General features: G+C 38.3%; 1 protein-coding gene across 3 annotated transcripts in view; it reads right to left on the minus strand.

The window, feature by feature from the left end:
* Nucleotides 1-760: 760 nt before the first annotated feature.
* LOC122840793 overlaps nucleotides 761-19,173 on the minus strand; it is a 51,683-nt gene continuing 33,270 nt past the window's right edge. For 2 of the 3 annotated variants that reach the window (XM_044133441.1, XM_044133438.1), the window contains exons 4-7: nucleotides 8,550-8,759; nucleotides 7,896-8,458; nucleotides 7,667-7,758; nucleotides 761-4,418 (exon numbers count right to left, since the gene is read on the minus strand). In XM_044133441.1, the coding sequence (XP_043989376.1) occupies nucleotides 4,287-4,418; nucleotides 7,667-7,758; nucleotides 7,896-8,458; nucleotides 8,550-8,759 (997 nt within the window). In that variant the 3' untranslated portion in view covers nucleotides 761-4,286. The remainder of the gene's footprint in view (nucleotides 4,419-7,666; nucleotides 7,759-7,895; nucleotides 8,459-8,549; nucleotides 8,760-19,173) is intronic. The other variant, XM_044133440.1, reaches the window with a different exon arrangement.

Below are 19,173 nucleotides of genomic sequence, written 5' to 3' on the forward strand. Positions count from 1 at the left end.
TGAGGCATTATAGGGCCAAGCATGAGAATGAACTACGATAAATTCAGGTATACAGCAATTCTACAAATTACTCAGTTGAACCCATGTTCAACTTAATAAAGCACCAAGCACCAAAAAACTTTGGGCCAATAAAACTTTCGAACTGCTGCTTTTTCTCTGTGTGAGTCTCTGCAGATTTAAATAACCTTGTGTGTAAAATAAATCATCCCAAACCATTAACACTGGTGGTATTGGACCTGAGGTTAGACTTTATGCAGTGTAGTGGGAAAAATTACAGTAAGGTCATACCTGCTAGTTGTATTTTTATGTTTCTTCTAAGTTCCTGAATATTCCCACCAAGTTAAAACTATTTTGGTTACAAGTACAAGGTTGGATGTTGTTTTTCACAGCTGCATAGGAACCAGTCAGATCCGTGCTTTGGATCTCTTATCCCTTTGTATAAAACTCATGTGTTTCTCTGCCTGGCAGAGCTTTTCATCCAGACTTGCTTCATTACTGATTGTCCTACAAGCTCTCTGTATTGTGCACAATATATGAATAAACCTGATTGAGCGATTTTACCTGAACAGTGCTTGGAAATAGTATTTTTTCCACGACATGCAGTCAATCACAACATTTTCTCTAATTCACCCATGATGATAGGCTTTTGCCACAACAAAAGCCTATCATTCATTTGAGGACATTCATGATCTTGATTTGGCCCAAATTGAAAATGAGCCTGACACCTCTGGTACAGATACAGACACAGAAACTCTCAGATGTTGAACACTTTATTGAACATGTTATCATGAGACAAACGTTTTTTTCATTTGGCAATAATAATAACTGACTCTCAAGGCAAGTTGTTCTAGTACACTTAATAAATCATTTCAGTGAGGAAAAGAGCAATGAATTAAAGATTAATAAAATATAATTGTGACTTCATCTTTACAAAATAACGTTTTTATTTAGATGGTTTGTTCACTCATTTTTTAATTCTGTCGCTGTAGCTTACACACAAGTGTTTACGCATGTTTCATATGAGGGGGGCCTCAGCTGAAAATGTACTGGTGTAGGGGGCCTTGGCATGGTAAAGTTTGGGAACCCCTGGAATAGATAGACTAATCAGTAGAGCATTTTAAGTTAGATGTAATATTCATGATTTAATCAAAATTAGTCTAATTAGTAGAGTTCTTCATATTAGACCAAATTCCTAAAAGTGTGTAGGTCACATATACTCATTTTAAAATGTTTCTAGTTCATTCTAGCCAAAATAAGCAGAAAACTAATAAGAAAATCTTGAGCATATTAGATAGAAGTTTTAATCTGTTCTAATTTACAATGTCTGTTCTGTCTGAATTGAAAATATCATATGGGATGTGTGTTAATCGTTTGTAACTAAATCTTGATATTTAACGTAGTAATGGCAAGAGCATGAATGCTGAACTAAAACAGCTGCACTGATCAACCCATCACTATTTTATTATGAAGCCTGGGCGCAAATTCAAACTGGAAGACTCTTTAGCCCCACCTGGCTCGTCCTATCGGAGCATCCCGCCCATCACCGCTGTCCTATCAACGCTGGACCAAGCCACGTCACGTCCAATCGCCTTCCAAGGCCCAGCTGAAAAGGACCTCCATCCATGGCGTCTTCCGCATCCCAACCGCGCTCAACCCTCCTCCACCCCTCCACCTTCCCTCGCCCGGATCCTCAAGCTCGCATCCTTCTCCGACCTCCACCACCAGGGTCGGGTCCCGGGGGGATGACATTCCTATCCTACATCGGGAATGCTCATCCGAGCTTATTGCAATTCACAGCTTGATGACCACAGCCGGGGCCCGAGCGCCAAAGAACTTTAAATTCATGTCTGTCAATAAACCTTTTTAATCGCTGTTCATTTTCTCTGTCTGAGTCTCTCCAGATTGAAACATCCTGGTGGTGATCACTACTGATCTCATTACACCTTTAAACTTCAGACTTGAGATCTTTGCAGAAACTATTGGATAAGCTTGCAGAGATTTAATGCAGAAACTAAACTAAAGTAAGATAGTGACCAGATGGAAACATGTACACACCACACATTAGAGTTTCCTAAAAATAAACAGGACCTCACATTGTTAAACCTCATTGCTAAGGCAAGACTTTTACAACTGAAAAGGATTTCAGCATTTCTAAGTATTGTTCAGTTAATAAATATATGCATCAAAAATACACTAATTCTCTTTTACAGGAACCCAGTAGGAAATAAAAAAAAATCTGTACAAATCTTCAGTAGAGCTATTTGTTAGAATACTGGTTTCTTTAAATACTTGCTCACTTTGTAGAGCCACAGATGGACACAGTTTGAACAGGCTGCAAATTTTATTGCGGGATTAACTCAACTATCATCAGAATTCGTTTTTTAACCTCCTTTTATTTGCTTCTGCTGACGCTCGCATCCTGAACCTGAAGCATCAATTTTGACAAACATTTGAAGAGCCTTGTTAGCTTACAACTGAACCCATTGTTATTCTAATTATGCTCATGAGAAAACACTGCTATGAAACAAAAACAGTCCTAAAATTTGGACATGCTTTAGGTCAGGTCTCAGGAAAGAGGTATCTGAGTGGCAAGAAATTAAATGAGGAAAAAACCATTAATCAGTGACTTTAGCATGTGAGTACTTCATCCAGACAGTGATTTTCAAAGCCTTACACTTGAAATGCAACGGTTTTCAAAAATTAAGTTTCTTTCTGCTAATAAAGTTTCTGCAAAGTTTCTTCGCAGAAAATGTACTTTAGATGAAAAAATGTAGCTATTACAGTAACAACTAAAAATTGTATTACAGTGAATTATGTTCAATAAACTGAATAAATACATGATGGACAGGTTTTATAATCCATAACACAGGTTACGTAAGGGTTTGTGGCAATTAAAAAGAAGAAAAACACAAGGTAGCATAATGTAGAATATTTGAAGTTAGACAAGTTTATAGCTAAAACCAGTAGAGAAATACAGAGCCGGCCACAGGCAGAAGCAAATTAAGTAGCCGATTAGGCCCTCTACTCTAGATTGGTCCCTCTGAGAACACAGTTTTGGAGGTAAGTAATAATTACTTACTTTTTCTAAGAAGAAGTTTTCTTTTACATCAGTCCTGTTCTCTTCTCAGTGAGTATTTACCTCTCAGAACTAGAATTCATCTTAAAACTTTCAAAAATCTTAAATCTGTTAACCATGCAAAAGTGCTATCACTATAACTCATATGGAGTGGCTGATTCAAACAACACACACTTTTTGTTTTGGGGTTTTTTCATGCATGTTAATGAAATTTGGGCTTATTGTTAAAATATATATGATCAAACTGTGTTTGCTTTAACAGGAGATGTGTTTTTCTTCTTTTTTTTAATCAACCAACTAGCTTGTTAGATTATGTTTTCCAACATCTTCTGTCATGTGGTTTGTAAGACTGGCACAAGCTTTATCAGCTGTAGTTCATACAGTATTTGATCAAACCAGGTTGCAGTTTTCAAGAATTCAATAATCCTGTTGAATTGGACAAAGATTGAAACTTGGATACCTTTTTGAAGTTTCTGTATTTTCTGCCCTCTTTTTATTGTTTAACATGCCATTTTCTGAACTGATCCGTATGACCTTTTTGCTAATTAAAGGAAGATATTAAAAACATAAAAGTCAGACAAATAAGAAAAAAATGTATAAGTCCATATATAAAATTAAGTAAATACATTAAACTTTTTTTATTTAGTTAGTCACTTTTTTTTTGGAATTTTTCTTAACATAAACTAAGGGACATACATGACTCCAGAAATTCAGTTTTAAAACACAATTTTATTTTTAAGCTACATATATGATTTAGTACATTTTCAAATTATGTCTGTTTTCCGTTAAATTTCTTTTTATTTGTTTTGACATTAATGTTTTTTAAAAAAAATCTACACATTAGCAGAAATTCTGCACAGTTTTCATAATTGCTGTGATTTATTTATTTTAACAAATTTCTAGGCAGTCCCCAAAGAGTAGCCAAATTGAATGTTATTTGGTGCATTATACAACCTTAGGCCGGCTCTGTGGAAATCTTAGAGATCTGAACAGGCCAGTATGTCAAAAAGAAAAAGAACTGAACAGTATGTCATACATCATCCAGCAAAACACAATGTTACAAGCACTTTCTAAACAGTCTTTAGGGAAAGCAAAAACAGGTACATTTCTATATTTTTTTAAACAAATCTTACTGGTAGACAAGATCGTTTTGCCCTAATGGGTGCAACAAAGATAAACAATGTATGATTCCATCATGGCTTTGAAAAAGTTAAAAATTCTTTCCATTTACTCCTTCTTCTGATTGGCTGAGAGTGAGGCCTCCCACCGCTGTGCCAGGACTTTCTGACGACGTGGAACTGAAGACTGGGAAAGGGAAAACTGGAAGGAGGGGGAATTTTAGCTAAACCACTGAAGCAAAGAGCCATGGCGTATTGATGGATGGATGGATGGATGGATGGATGGATGGATGGATGGATGGATGGATGGATGGATGGATGGATGGATGGATGGATGGATGGATGGATGGATGGATGGATGGATGGATGGATGGAACAAGTATGATTGAATAAAGAATGAAGGTGTAACAGGTAGAAAATTAGAAAAACCATGAACAAACTGATAAGCATAATCAGTCCAACTGATTAACAAATCAGAAAGTTCACAATACAGTGCAATGAGAGAATAAATAAATTAGGAAAAAAAATCTGTAACCTAACATTAAAATTTTATTACAAATAATGAGTCAAGTTATACAATAAATCATTAACTCTTATTAGTTTGAAGAAGAGTGTTAAAAATAGATTATGATTATTTTTGATGCTGGATTATGTGGTTGTCTGTCTCTCCAATGTGTTTGTGAGTGGGGATGGATGAATGTGACCCTAGTGCAGGGGTCTTCAACTCCAGTCCTCAAGAGTGAGTGTCTAGCATCTTTTAAATATTTCTACGCCGCAACGTACCTGGATCAAATGATGGAGCATTAGAGGACTGTGTAGAACACTGACATGTTGAGGAGGCAGGAAATGCAAGCCTCTCCTGGTTACAGTCATATATCACAAACATTCAACAATTTATCGGCATCAATATTTGCATCTCCTCCACTACCCTTCTATCACAAGGTGTTCCCCAGGGTTTTGTGCTTGGCCCTCTACTCTTGATCCTGTAAAAGATAGTCCTAAGTTCCATCATCCGCTGCCATGGCCTCCACATCCACTGCTATGCTGACGATATCCATCAATCTGTCACATGCAGTTTGATGAAATCTCCACCAAATTCATCAAACTGCATGTGACAGCTGTCCCTACCGTCACACCAAGATGTGAATGGTAACTTAATTTCTTCTTGTTTTGAGTTACCAGTTTCCTTTGGACCTTCTGCTGGAATGTAATTTGCAACATTCCCTCTTCCTGGACGAGCACGTAGTGACAATCATTTGCATTGTCACTGACTTCACAGCAATCCCTCATAACAAGCATGTATGTGACAGTGGAGAGGAAAAAGTCCTTTTAAACAGGAAAAATATTCAAGTAGACACTGTCTCGCTACAAGCAGCCATCTGCCACCACCCACTGGGGGTTTGATAAGGCAGAGCAGAATGCAAAAGAAACAGATGAACTGATGCAGGATTATTTTTGATGTTCAACTGCCTGTCTCCATCACATAGGACCAAGCACCGGACCAAGGGTGATAGTTTTCCTTCTCTCTTGCTGTACTCACCTTTGGGAACTCTCTGCCCAAAACATTTGTGACTGAACACATCTATTCACATTCAAATCTTTTCTCAAAACAAAATCACCAGCTTCTGATGTATGAATAGTGTCCTGTTTTTACCCTTCTAGTAAACAATGCTACGTATTTATGTGTTACTTTTTAAAAATTTATTTTGTTAATTGTACTGAAGTGCTCTGTTTGTAATTTTACTTGATTCCTGTAAAGTGTGTTTGATTATTTGAGAAGGGTTATATAAATAAAATATATAATCATTTTTAAACATATAGACATTTTCACAATACAAAGTCATGCCACATCCAAGTATGTTTGCTATTTCTGACTTTTCTCTAATTTTTATAGTTAAGGTGAAGATTGTAAATCCACAGTATTCTTCTGCAACAGAATTGGATACGCTGAATTTCCTGTGACATCACAGTTACATTTTATTTTAGTACTGATCATACTCAATCATCAGGGGTCTCGTTTATAAACATGTCTACACAGAAATTGGGTCTGACACTGGCGTAAGTCATTTTTCACACAAAGCTTTTGATCTATAAAAAAAACTTTATGGGCATTGGTTTTGGAGATTGTGGGAAACTGATGACACATACACTAAGGTGGGGAATTGAAGTCACACTGCATCATAATTCCTCTCAAACATTTAAGTTCATTCCACAGTCAAACTTGTATTACAGAGCAACTTTATTCTAAGCGGTACAACAGTGTTATTTATGTTACCACTGGTGAGCCATTGTTGTACATAAGGACCATTCAAATAAAAAACGGGCCATCAAACCTAATTAAATCTTAAAGTCTACACAACATCTCAGCAAAGTTTTCTCACCATCACCTTCCTCTCCCTGGAAGATAACCAAGGTGATGTGGGCTCCAGATTAACACATAAAATGTGTCAAAGTCTGAGACAATCAAATCTCAGTTTTGGGGCAAATGTACACTTTTCACATAGATCCTATGCAATGTTTTATGATTGAGACCCCTGGAGATTACAATTCATAACGTATATCAGTGCCCCAAAGTGGTCCTGGTTAAGATACCAGGCCCATGGTAAGGATGAGGGGACAGAACCGCGCCCTCTAACTATCAGATTATGGGCAAGAAAATCTAGTTTTTCCAACATTCAATTGCTTCTGAATAAAAACGTAGATCTAATGTTGACGTTAGAAAAATTGTTGTATTTATTTTTGCAAGTATCCTCACAATAGTGGCACTTTTTTTTATTTTATCTCTGCTGAATGGATTATGCAAGAGCCAGAAATGTCAGTTTGAACAATGTGTATGCCTTTTGCATATTTAGATATTTTCTTTACAATAAGGTTTAATTTTTTGTAGAAAAGCGCCACCTAAAGGACGTAATTGAAAATATATGGAAAGTGCTGTGTCACTTACTTCAGAAAGAAAATTGGATGTGATGTGGTCAAGTAAGCCCTACAGTTTTTGACTGTTAAAATTTGGAATGCTGTGCAAGATTAAAGAATTCTCATGTAATGTTGAAGAAAAGTTCATCGTTCATCAGATTTTGTGTGGACGAGTAAGCATAAACCCCTCAACAGCAACGTATACCTATCGATGTAGTTATACATTTGTATGGACTACATTTGTCCCCACATGATGACAGCGAAGCAGTATGAGCCAATTATATATTACATGTTTGATTAATATAGGTTGTTGCTATGTTGTTGTACAATGTTTTAAGATTTTGTTCAACGTGCCTCTTTTTAACTTTGAGCCCCTGCTTCTCCGAAGGTCTCTACATGGCCCTGGAGAGTGGTGATCAAATTGTATAACTTGCATCATCAGACTTGTAAACAGATGTATATTAAATTTTTGTTTTGTTTTACTTTTTACTTCTATGTAGGGTCAGCATAAATACAAGCTCTAATGTTTATGTTTGCATGTGTGTGCATGTCTGCCAACCTTGTGGTCACAAGACAAACTAGAGCGTTCCATTTTCCGTGGTCTGGAAGGCGATGATGGGGAGGAAACAGATCTCTCTGGAACCACTGGCACTAGAATCAGGAATTGGAATAGAATACAAAATGAGAATAAAGGAAAACAACAAATATATCTGCAAACAATATGTGGGTTCTACATTATATAAAGAAACTGTTGCTTCATTCATATATTTTAGATAAACACTACATACCACTGAAAGTGATGTTCTCGTTTAGGCTTGGTGACACCAGGACAGTGTCATACCGCCCTCTCCCTGTCCTCCACTGTTCCTCTTGTTTTCTTTGCCACAGTTCCTCCCTTTGTTTCCTCCACTCCTCTTCTCTCTGTCTCACCATCTTGATCTCTTGCTCCACTAGAGACTGACTGCTGATGGAACGCAACTTGAAGAATGGATTAGAAGCGAAAGTACTCTCTTGTGTCTCTACAGGCGGAGGCCCAGAGCTCAGGCAAAACTCAGAAGCACTGCGAATGATCAAATTGGAGGTCTCCACCACAATGACGTTTTCTGAGGGTGCCACATCAAGACTGGGAGACCAATCAGAGAGGCCACTGTTAGCAGTGGAGAGTAGGTAGTTCCTGGAGCTGGAGCCAGAGGAGTCGGGTTCAAGAATGATTACGTTTTTGGCTGTCATTTCATGATACATTGATCGGGGGAGAGAGGATGAGCAGGAGGGGGATGGAGAGATGGACAGAGTAGGGGTATGGAAGACTGGAGGTCTGGGCACAGATCCTTCTGTCCCTAGGTTGTATAGACTGTACACAGAAAAAAGAACAAAAATTTGTAATCTGAACAGTCAATGCATAGGCTTGATGAGTCCATACAATCTTAACCTGTTTACATTACCTGGGTATCGTCAGGCCCTGAGCAATCATTCCCCTCTCCCTTCGGTGCTGTTCTTCTCTTTCTAATGTCAGTCGGATCTCCCTCTCCACAGAATTTTCCGGTTCTTCCAGAGCGCTGCGAAATGAAGAGTCATCCAAGCCTGAGTCCTCAGAACCGGGGGACAGGGTGAAGGACAGAGGAGGTTCTTTGGATATGGGGGGTTGAATTTCCCTTATAAAGGACAGGAGGAAACCCAACTCAGGTTAGGAAGAGGTTAGCCACACTAAAGACGACAAAAATTTCATATCTTGATGCCAGAGATATGATACAGCAATACAACTGGATAACTCATCCATTTGTGAAATAAGGAAGGCAGGTTTCATTTCTAACAACACAATGACAAATTATCTGATCCACTCCTGGTTTATAATGGGAATATAAACTAAAATAAGAACACAAAAGGTTCAACTGAAAATAAAAACTAAGCTAGAGTCTTAAGGCTTTAAACTTATGATGTTTAAACTAATTCAATTTCACCTGCTATATTCTTTGTAATTGAAGAGAGTATGATCCCTTAGTGCCAATTATTTGTTCAAACCATTAACTAAAGTTTTACAAACATTAAGGTGTGTAGTACCAACTAAAAAGCTGTATTTGCTGCACCACCAGTAGTCATTCTAAATCCAGTGTTTGGAGCAAAAACATTACCTCAGACTCACTGAGGATTATGGATGGCTGAGAGTGTCATGATCTGGGATTGTTTGGGTTTTGCTTGCTTCTGTGGTACTTAGTTCATCTGTAATTTAGTTCAGTCATGTTTCTTTTTCATCAATGTTTTAAGATTTAAAAATGGAGGTGATTTTTAGAAAGCGGTATTTGTGAATAAAAATTTAGATAGAGGATTAAATTGTTTTGTCATAATTTAACTCTTCATCCCCTGATAGGAGACAAAATTTTATTATATTAAAATATAAATATGGAATAGATTTCTTGAACAATATTCACCTTTGAAAATCTTTCTAAAAACATTAATGAAGTTGCAGCTGAAAAAAACAAAACACACAGGATATTTATTTTGAATTTCTTTTGCAGAAAGTCACTACAGAGAAAACTTCATACATAATTATGAAATTAATATTTATTTTTTGTGGGGGTGGAATAGAAAGCTATTCTTATTTTCCTAGAGATATCATCATGATTTTTAAACAAATATTTCCAGGCTAAAGGGGATGAAAGTTGTTGTCAGATGTGCCTCATGAATTACTTAGAACATTTTCAATCTCTGAATTCACAACCATTCAGTTTCTTAATTTTTTTAATTAACATTTTTATTAAGAAAGCACATTACAGTACAATAATATGTATATATGTAATATGTATATAATATGTATACACATATATATATATTTATATATATACACACACACAGTGGAGACCAAAAGTTTGGACACACCTTGTAATTGAATTCAATTACAAGGTGTGTCCAAACTTTTGGTCTGTACTGTATATACAGGAATAGTATTTATTATAGATTCATCAAAACCAAATTTCCCAAATACCTGATATAAAAATGACCACCTCACAGGATCAAACACCTTTTCGGCATCTAAACTTAACACTAAAGTCTATTTTTTTGTCTACGGACCTGGCTCAAGGATTTTTTATTTTGTGTATAGTCCTCTCCTCTTGCTGCTTTCTGAGTTTATACAAAAGACGTTTTAGTGATTTCCCTCCTACTTCAATGTTGCTGCTTGTTAATTTTTTTTTCTGTACATCAATCATGTTTAGGTCATCTAATTCTTTTTTTTTGAATTTTACAATATCCTTGACTGTCATGGTTCAGAGTCAAGGAGTGTTGGTGTTGCAGCTTTAGCAGATTATCTTCCAAGAATTTATGTTTTTGCCAATTTTCTTGTTTAAGGTGGATGGAAATACTAATAATTTTTCCTTTACTCACCGCCTTCAGTGCGTCCCTTAATATTTGTGGTGACATCTCCTCATTACTATTTTTAACTAAGGCTGTGTTCACACTGCAGCCTGAAGTGACCCAATTCCAATTTTTTGTCAAATCAGATTTTGTTGCCAGGGCCGTTCACATTGCCACATATATGCAACCTGTATGTGTTCAGCAGTGTGAACGGGCAACGACCTGAAAGTGCAGGAGAGGGCACAACAGCGTCAGTATTCTCAGTGATCTGCTTCTGCAAACACTGAGCACTTGTTCTTTTTATAGCAGCTGCCATAAAAAGAACAAGTGCTCAGTGTTTGCAGAAGTAAATATGGATGTTAACGGTGGAGTACAGCTTGTTGCCCGACTGGAGCAGCATATTAGCAACTTAATTCTCATATATTCCGTTGTCGTTTTTCTTCCTTTCAAAAACAATCGGAATTGGGTCACTTCAGGCTGCAGTGTGCCCGCATGCTAAATAATTTTCTATTTCTTATTTCAAATTTTCTTAAATATTTGAATAGTTCAGAATATTTGTGTTCAACCTCCATCTATTTTTCCTGTTCAGACAAATATCAGCATAAACTGGATTATGGTTCAAAATTGTAAAGGGACCAATTTCACAAGTTTGGATTTTAAACAAATCATTGTTGAACATACAAATGTAATCTAACCTAGAATATATGTCATGTGGGTACAAGAAGTGGGTGTATTCTCTATTAGTTGGGTGGTGCTTTCTCCATACATCAACTAATCCTAAATTGTCCATGAGGTGGCCCATCCTCTTATCAATATTCCATACATCACCTTTCCCATTAGAAGAATCAAATTTGGTGTTTAATAAGATGTTGAAGTCACCATATTAAAGTTCCCTGACTGAATATGTCAGGAAACATATTAAAGTTCCCTGACATATTAGAGAATATGTCAAGCAATATAGAAATTGCTATATTGCAATTCTTATATTGCCATATAGAAATTCTAATTTCTACACCGTGTTCCAAATTATTATTCAAATTGGATTTAAGTGTTATAAAGATAACATTTTTTGTTGTGCTATTAAATTTATAGATTGTATTGTGTGTCAGGGCTCTTTGAATCACTATAATTAATTTCAGAGAGCTGGTTGATTAGTTTGTCTGGTGAGCTCAATTAAAGGAAATCTACTTAACCTCTAGAACCCGACGGACCCACCGGTGGGTCCGTCGGGTTCCACCGGTGGAACCTCTGGGGTTCTAGAGGTTAAGAAGGATGTTCCGCATTATTAAGCAGGCTACAAGTTTCAAGCAATATGGGAAAGAGAAAGGATCTCTGCTGACATAAATCATCAGATAGTTTAGTGCCGTATGACAAGGTATGAAAACATTCGATATTTAACAAAAACTGAAGTGTTATTGTACTCTGAACAGATTTGTGGCTGATTCAGTACAAAGATAAGTTTGTACAGATAAAGACATAATGAGGAAGGTCTCTGTTAGACACATTCATCGGATTAAGAGAGCAGCTGTTAAAATGTTCTTACAAAGCAGCAAACAGTTATTTGAAGCTGCTGGAGCCTCTGGAACCTGAAGGTGGAGGATCCTCCAGAGGCTTGTGGTGCATGAACCTACTATTGGGCCACCATTAACCAGTGCTCACAAGCAGAAACGGTGGCAGTGGGCCCAGCCATACATGAAGATTAATTTTCAAACAGACTTGTTCACTGATGACTGCTGTGAAACTCTGGATGGTCCAGATGGACGCAGTGGTGGATTGGTGGTGGATGGCCACCACGTCCCAATACAGCTGTGCAAATCATTTGCATAGAAGGAGCGGCAAACAGAAAAACACAGCTGTCAACACCAGTTTCTAGTTTTGTGTTGTTTGTTTCTTATCTTTTTATGTATGTATATTTATATTGTGTGTTGTGTATGTGTATATAACCTGCACTTTAACTCGAGTCAAGCACGGTCTCAATCTCGTTGCAATCTGTTGATGACAATGACAAATAAATCTTATCTTATGCTATCTTATCTAATAACGAAGTAAAAATACTTCACTACTTTACTTAAGTATATTTTGGAGTACTTCATACTTTCCTCAAGTATGAACATTTTTGATAACTTTCACTTTTACTTCACTATATTTCCGAACTTAATTACATACTTTTACTCCGATACATTTTCAATGTGTGGTTTAGTTACTCCTTACAAAAAAGCGAGAGAGTGAAACGCAAGTGTTTTGACCCCACCTACTGATTGACTGCAACAAAGTCGGTAGCCTACGTACCTGGGCTTGTTCATCACCACCAATAGGATACACCTGTTTCACTTCTCCCATTAAACAAAAAGCAAGTCTCGCAATCAGCAGCAGCCAGCCACATGGAGGAGGAGGAGACGGAGACGGAGACCACAACGACTGCAACTATGTCAGACACGGCTGCAGGGGAACCAGCAGCTGGTGATGAGAGCCCATGGCCTTATTTAAACACAATATACTCTTTCGTGGGTGTTAAAGATTCGTCGTACAGCATGAAGTGTATGTTATGCCTGCCCAAAGATGTGGAAATTCTATCTTACAAAAACTCCCCATCCAACTTGAAGAAACGCATCAAGGTAACTTCTTATGAAATGGTTATAATTCTCCTGTTTCAGTAACTATAGCTAGGTCACTAGGCACTATGGTGAAATCTTGAGCATATTGTTACCTGTATAAATGAACTTTGTTTGGCATTGTTTCAGTTCCACACATGGTGTATTTAGCTTTGGCCTAATGTTGACAGTAGCAGGCTACCTGTATTTGACAAGTTTACCAAAATATAAAAAATGTCATTCAAACTGCATTTGCCTTGTTTTACTAGAGTACTTCCATTTTTACAGCAATTTCCATACTTAAGTACAAGACGTTTCAGATACTTTAGAACTTTAACTCAAGTAACATTTCAGTCAGTGACTTGGACTTCTACCAAAGTCATATTTTGGAGAGATACCTATACTTTTACTTAACTCTGAGATTTCAGTACTTTATACAACACTTGTCAACACAGAAGTCTCTACTTAAACAATGGTGTCATCCTGCATTTCCAGTTCCTGAGATTCTCTGGGTCAGCTCCCTACCCCTGTGGGTCGTAAACTTTAATAACTTTAAACTTCAGTTTTCATGTCCCTCTAGGTCATAAAACTTTGACCCTTAGTCTTTGATGTACTCTCCGGTTAGGTGTCAGCTCTTATCTGCAGGCCATCTGTCTCCCAATTCGGCTTGCTTCCTTAAAATGCTGACTAGAAAAAAAATCCCCCTCGCCGTTTTTTGCCCCCTCTAGTGCAGCGCCGCTATCCTTAGCCACCTTTTGTGCCACTGAGGCCAGTCATTGTGGTTGCTCGCCTGTGCTGCCTGAAACTTTTACCAATTTAATATATAAAAATAATTAGGTAATTTCCAGAGAGTCTGAGCTCCTTGCCTATGCTCACCTGTGCTGCCTAGATTTGTGTTTTTTTCCTTCATTAATTCATCATGCTAAGCTGCGCCTCACCCTCTGCTTCTGGGTCCAAACTAATAAAACTGGCAACCTGAGTAGATGTAGAGGTTTCATTGTACAATGTTCTATAATCTTCAATCTTTCCCCGCAAAGTTTGTCTCACAACAGTGCTAAGATCGCTTATGTCCTTTCCCTACTGTCCGGGCGGGCATTAGACTGGGCTGAAGCCCGTTTTCCTACCCCCACCAATTATGGTTGTACGTTTGAAGATTTTCTAAAGGAGTTCCGACAAACTTTCAGTCAGGATTCGGACAAATCATTTAATTCTCGCGAACTATGGAAAGTCAAACAGGGTCAGCGAACTGTAGCTGACATCGCTGTGGACTTTAGAATAAAAGCCGCTGCTACTCATTGGAACGCAGCCGCACTAAAGAGCGCTTACTTCAACGCTTTAAATGAGTCGATCAAAGATGAGCTTGTCACCCTAGACGAACCTGCGACCTTAGAGGATCTAATAAACATTTCAATTTGCCTCGATAATCGGATCCGGTCGCGTACTAGGGAGAAGAACCGAAGGGATCCACCTGCAAAATTCTATGGTGGCGCAACATCCATTCCGATAGTTTCCTCTCCTCAGGCATCCCTGAATCACAAGCCTATGCAGCTGGGAAGGACCCGGCTCACCTCTGAGGAGCGCTAGGGACGCATCTCCTCCCGTCTCTGCCTATATTGTGGAGCTCCGGGACATTTCCTTGCCCAGTGCCCAGTCCAGTTAAACAGTCAGGTCCGCCAACAAAAGCGAGGAGGCTGGCGGACCATTTACAAAAAAAAGACTCTCCTCGCCTGTCACTCTCTGCCACGTTAATTTGTAAAAACCAGACAGTCCCATTAACCGTCCTTGTTGATTTGGGCTGTGAGCAAAATCTCATTGATTCCTCTTTTGTGCAGCAAATGATGATCGAAATCCAACCTTTACCGGTCCCTCTTCGAGTTACCACCATTAACGGCGATCCTCTTCCCCAAGTAACTCATCAGACAAAACCATTGCAGTTAATCATTTCAGGAAACCACAGCGAACTTACCTCCTTTTTTGTTTTTCCCACAGCCAATTCACCCATAATTTTGGGTTTTAAATGGCTTAAACAACATAATCCTCACATTAACTGGGTAGATAGAAATATCACGTCTTGGTCCATTTCCTGCCATTCCTCTTGTCTCCGCTCAGCTGTGACTCCAGGTCCACTGCCGGCAGAACCGCAGGAGACAGATCCTCCTCACCTGTCACCTATTCCGTCTGAATATCATGATCCGGCTCCAGTTTTCAGTAAGTCCAAAACCCTCTGTCTACCTCCTCACTGTCCATATGACTGTGCTATAGATCTCCTACCCGGTGCCCCACTTCCTTCCAGTCGTCTATATAACATTTCCAGACCGGAGCGTGAAACGATGGAGAAATACATCAAGGGGGCTTTGGCTGCCGGCATAATTCGTCCATCCTCCTCTCCTCTGGGGGCGGGGTTTTTCTTGGTGGGTAAGAAAGATGGTCCCCTCCGACCCTGTATTGATTACAGAGGTTTAAATAACATAACTGTCAAAAATAAGTAGGCTACCCTCTGCCTCTGTTATCTTCCGCTTTTGAACCAGTTCATGATGCTATCATTTTCTCCAAGCTAAACCTTAGAAACGCCTACCATTTACTCCGCATTTGTCAAGGGCACGAATGGAAGACCGTGTGCAAGACCCCCGTCGGCCATTTTGAATACCTGGTTATGCCGTTTGGGTTATCCAACGCTCCAGCCTTTTTCCAGGCTCTTGTCAATGACGTGTTGAGAGATTTCCTTAATATCTTCGTTTTTGTGTATCTAGGCTATATGACATTCTCATCTACTCCAAGTCCCTAGTAGAAAATGAATGTCTGTTTAGTTCTTCAGCGTCTTTTGGAGAACAAGTTATGCATTAAGGCAGAGAAGTGCGAGTTTCACACAATCTCTGTTTCTTTTCTTGGTTTCATATTAGAGGGCGGACGGGTGAGACCCACAGAGGAGAAGGTCCGGACAGTGGTAGAGTGACCAACTTCCGTGACAAGGAAGCAATTGCAATGATTCCTTGGTTTTGCCAACTTCTACCGACCGTTCATATGAAACTACAGCCTTACCATTAACTCTACCAAGACCCCATTCAGTTGGACCGCAGAGGCCGAGGTCTCTTTCAGGCAACTCAAGAACCATTTTTCTAATGCCCCCATACTCATCCACCCAGATCCCACTAAGTAGTTCATAGTCGAGGTCGATGCCTCGGACACCGGAGTGGGCGCTGTGCTTTCCCTGATTTCATCTCTCGATAATAAAACTCACCCGTGCGCCTTTTTTTCTCGCAGATTATCCCCTCTGGAGTGCAATTATGATGTGGGTGATCAAGAGCTCTTGGCCATCAAGCTGGCCCTAGAGGAGTGGTTGGAGGGAGCTGAAAATCCGGTGCTGGTCTGGACGGATCATAAGAACTTATCATATCTCCAGTCTGCTAAGAGGCTTAATCCCTGCCAGTTTCGTTGGTCCCTGTTCTTTTCCAGATTTAACCTATCCATTTCTTATTGTCCAGGATCCCGTAACCTAAAACCAGACGCCCTGTCTCATATTCACTCTCCTGACGACTCGGCGAAGGTACCGACTACCATCCTGCCCCCCAGCTGCACAGTGGCAGCCATCACTTGGGAGGTCGAGGATGTAATCAAACAGGCCCAACGGTCTGAACCAGCTCCCGACTCCTGCTCCTCTAACAAGATTTACGTACCCATCTCAGTCCGAGCCCTCTTCCTTCAATGGATCCATGCATCCAAGTTTTCTGGACATCCAGGTATTGGTCGCACCATTTCCCTTATCAATCGCAAATTCTGGTGGCCTTCAGTTCACAGGGACGTCAAAGAATATGTGCTAGCTTGCATTCCAAGTAAGGTCAACACTGTTTACCCACTAAATCCCTTATCTCCGACGACCGTGAACTCACCATCTCCGTGCTGTGTTTTTGTAGTGTGCTGACTGCTCTATGAGCCTTTCCCCTCCTGGACCAGACCCTTTTGTTTCTTTTTTTCAATAAATTATCTTTTACTTATTTCGTTTCTCCTGTGTGGTGTTCTGCATATGGGCAAGACAGTTAGAATTATACATGACAGTAGCTTGATATGTTTGCAGTACTGTAGTGTGTATGAAGCATGTATTGTACAAAGTGGCAAAGAAGAATAATAAAAGACATTGATAAGTAACTAAAAAGTGTACCTCATTAGCAATTATAGTAAACCAAATGTGTACTCTGTTAAAAATGTAAATTCTGTATACTCTGCAACACCTCCAGGTGCTGCAACCATCTTCTAATGTCTGTTTATTTCTCGTTTTGTGCTGTTTGTTATCTTTTTATGTATGTATATTTATATTGTGTGTTGTGTATATAACCTGCACTTTAACTCGAGTCAAGCATGGTCTAAATCTCGTAATCTGTTGATGACAAAAAAATCTTATCTTATCTAATTGGGGCATACTGTCATCACACTACTAACATTAAATATGTAATACTTATATACTTAAAAGACATTCTAAATATATTTTAAATGTCAGTCGATCACAAAAATAGTACACTTAAGATATATTAATCAATCACGTTTGTTACATAGGAAGCCGTATACTTAAAGTATACAAAGTATAACATTAGTGGTCCAAAAAAGCATGTTGTAATACACTAAATATACTTTAAATTGTAATTTTCTACAATTTAATTGCTATTAAAATACACTAAGTACAAAATTAGTTGTTCCAAAATAACATACTTGAAGTATATTTATGATTAGTCTGACTTCAAGTATGCTAAAATTTAACATACTTAGTATATTTATTTTTCACCTGGGCAACCAGAGTTATACACAGAGTTGAGAAGAACTATTCCCATAAAGCGCAGGCAATTGTCGTGTACCACAGAGCTCCCTAGGGGACATGGGTAATTCTTTTTTCTTTTGTGTTACCTCGCACAAGGTTTTGCGTTCTCTTGCAATAATGTACTAATCAGTTCCTGCTGCATAATTGAATACTGTAAGCCTTTTCTTACGGTGGCCGCTGTACTTTCTGCTTTAAAATAAGGTTATGTAAGGTTTTCCTATGTATGTTATATCTCGTGAAATATCTGATGTTTTTATATCTTTTTCTTTAGGATGCACCACAAATCTATGATATAAACAGAAACTTTCTGTAAGTAGGAAAGAAATAAAAATATACTTGACTATTTCTGAGTTATTATCGCAGGGTCATCATAAGTCATCTAACAGTTTTGATTGTGTCTCTTTTGTATTGGTAGCCTAAATGCCTTAAAGGGCTGTTTTCATGTGCAGTTCTATCGTAACCATATACAGACAAGAAAATGCAGTGAATAAATACATTTTTAATAAATTTTTTGCACCAAATAGTTAATAATAGACACGTTTTCACTGAGGCTCTTTAAATGTGTATATTTTTGAAATTTTAAATTGATATTTGTGATTGCATACAAAATAGACCAGTAATTATTGCAGTAAACATATTATAAGGGAGCGCAAAACTTTTTGTGAGGAGCACAAAAGTGTAGCGAGGTAACTCAAAAGAAAATTTTTTTCTTATATCCCCTGGGGGGGTTCTGTCCTATAAGGATTCCTTGAATGAGTTGAGTACCTCAATTATTAAAATTCCTTGAGGAAATTTTATCTGCCACAAAGCTTCATTAAGTTATGTTTTATTATTTAGCACACCATGTTCTGGCCGGGACATTATTTGCGTTGCATAGCGCTCTCATTTCTGCCAATGAGTTGTTGACAAAAACCAAGAAATGAAGCCTAAGCGTAAATTCAAGCTGTGAGACTCTCTTTAGCCTACCTATATCATCACCACACTGACTGTCACCCCCAAAGTATTTACATTAAAGTCACTGGGTCCATGAATGTTAAAGGATTTTAAAATAAGAAAATTTATATATTAAATATTTTACTGTTTTTCTCAGTTTTGGTGCATCTATCTAGGGTGCATTTATCAGAACAGAATTTAAATTCTTAAAACTACTTATTCAATCTTCAAATTATTGTGTCAGTTGGCTGATGTCGCAAACATGTTTTGATGAGGAAATGACTCATCATGAACATGGAATTATAACAAGACATAATGAGCTTTATGTCTTGTTATAATTCCATGTTCATGATCTAAAGAAGTGATGGTGATATACACACCAAATAA

This window comes from Gambusia affinis, linkage group LG12 (assembly GCF_019740435.1).
Source record: "Gambusia affinis linkage group LG12, SWU_Gaff_1.0, whole genome shotgun sequence".
Classification (NCBI taxonomy): Eukaryota; Metazoa; Chordata; class Actinopteri; order Cyprinodontiformes; family Poeciliidae; genus Gambusia; species Gambusia affinis.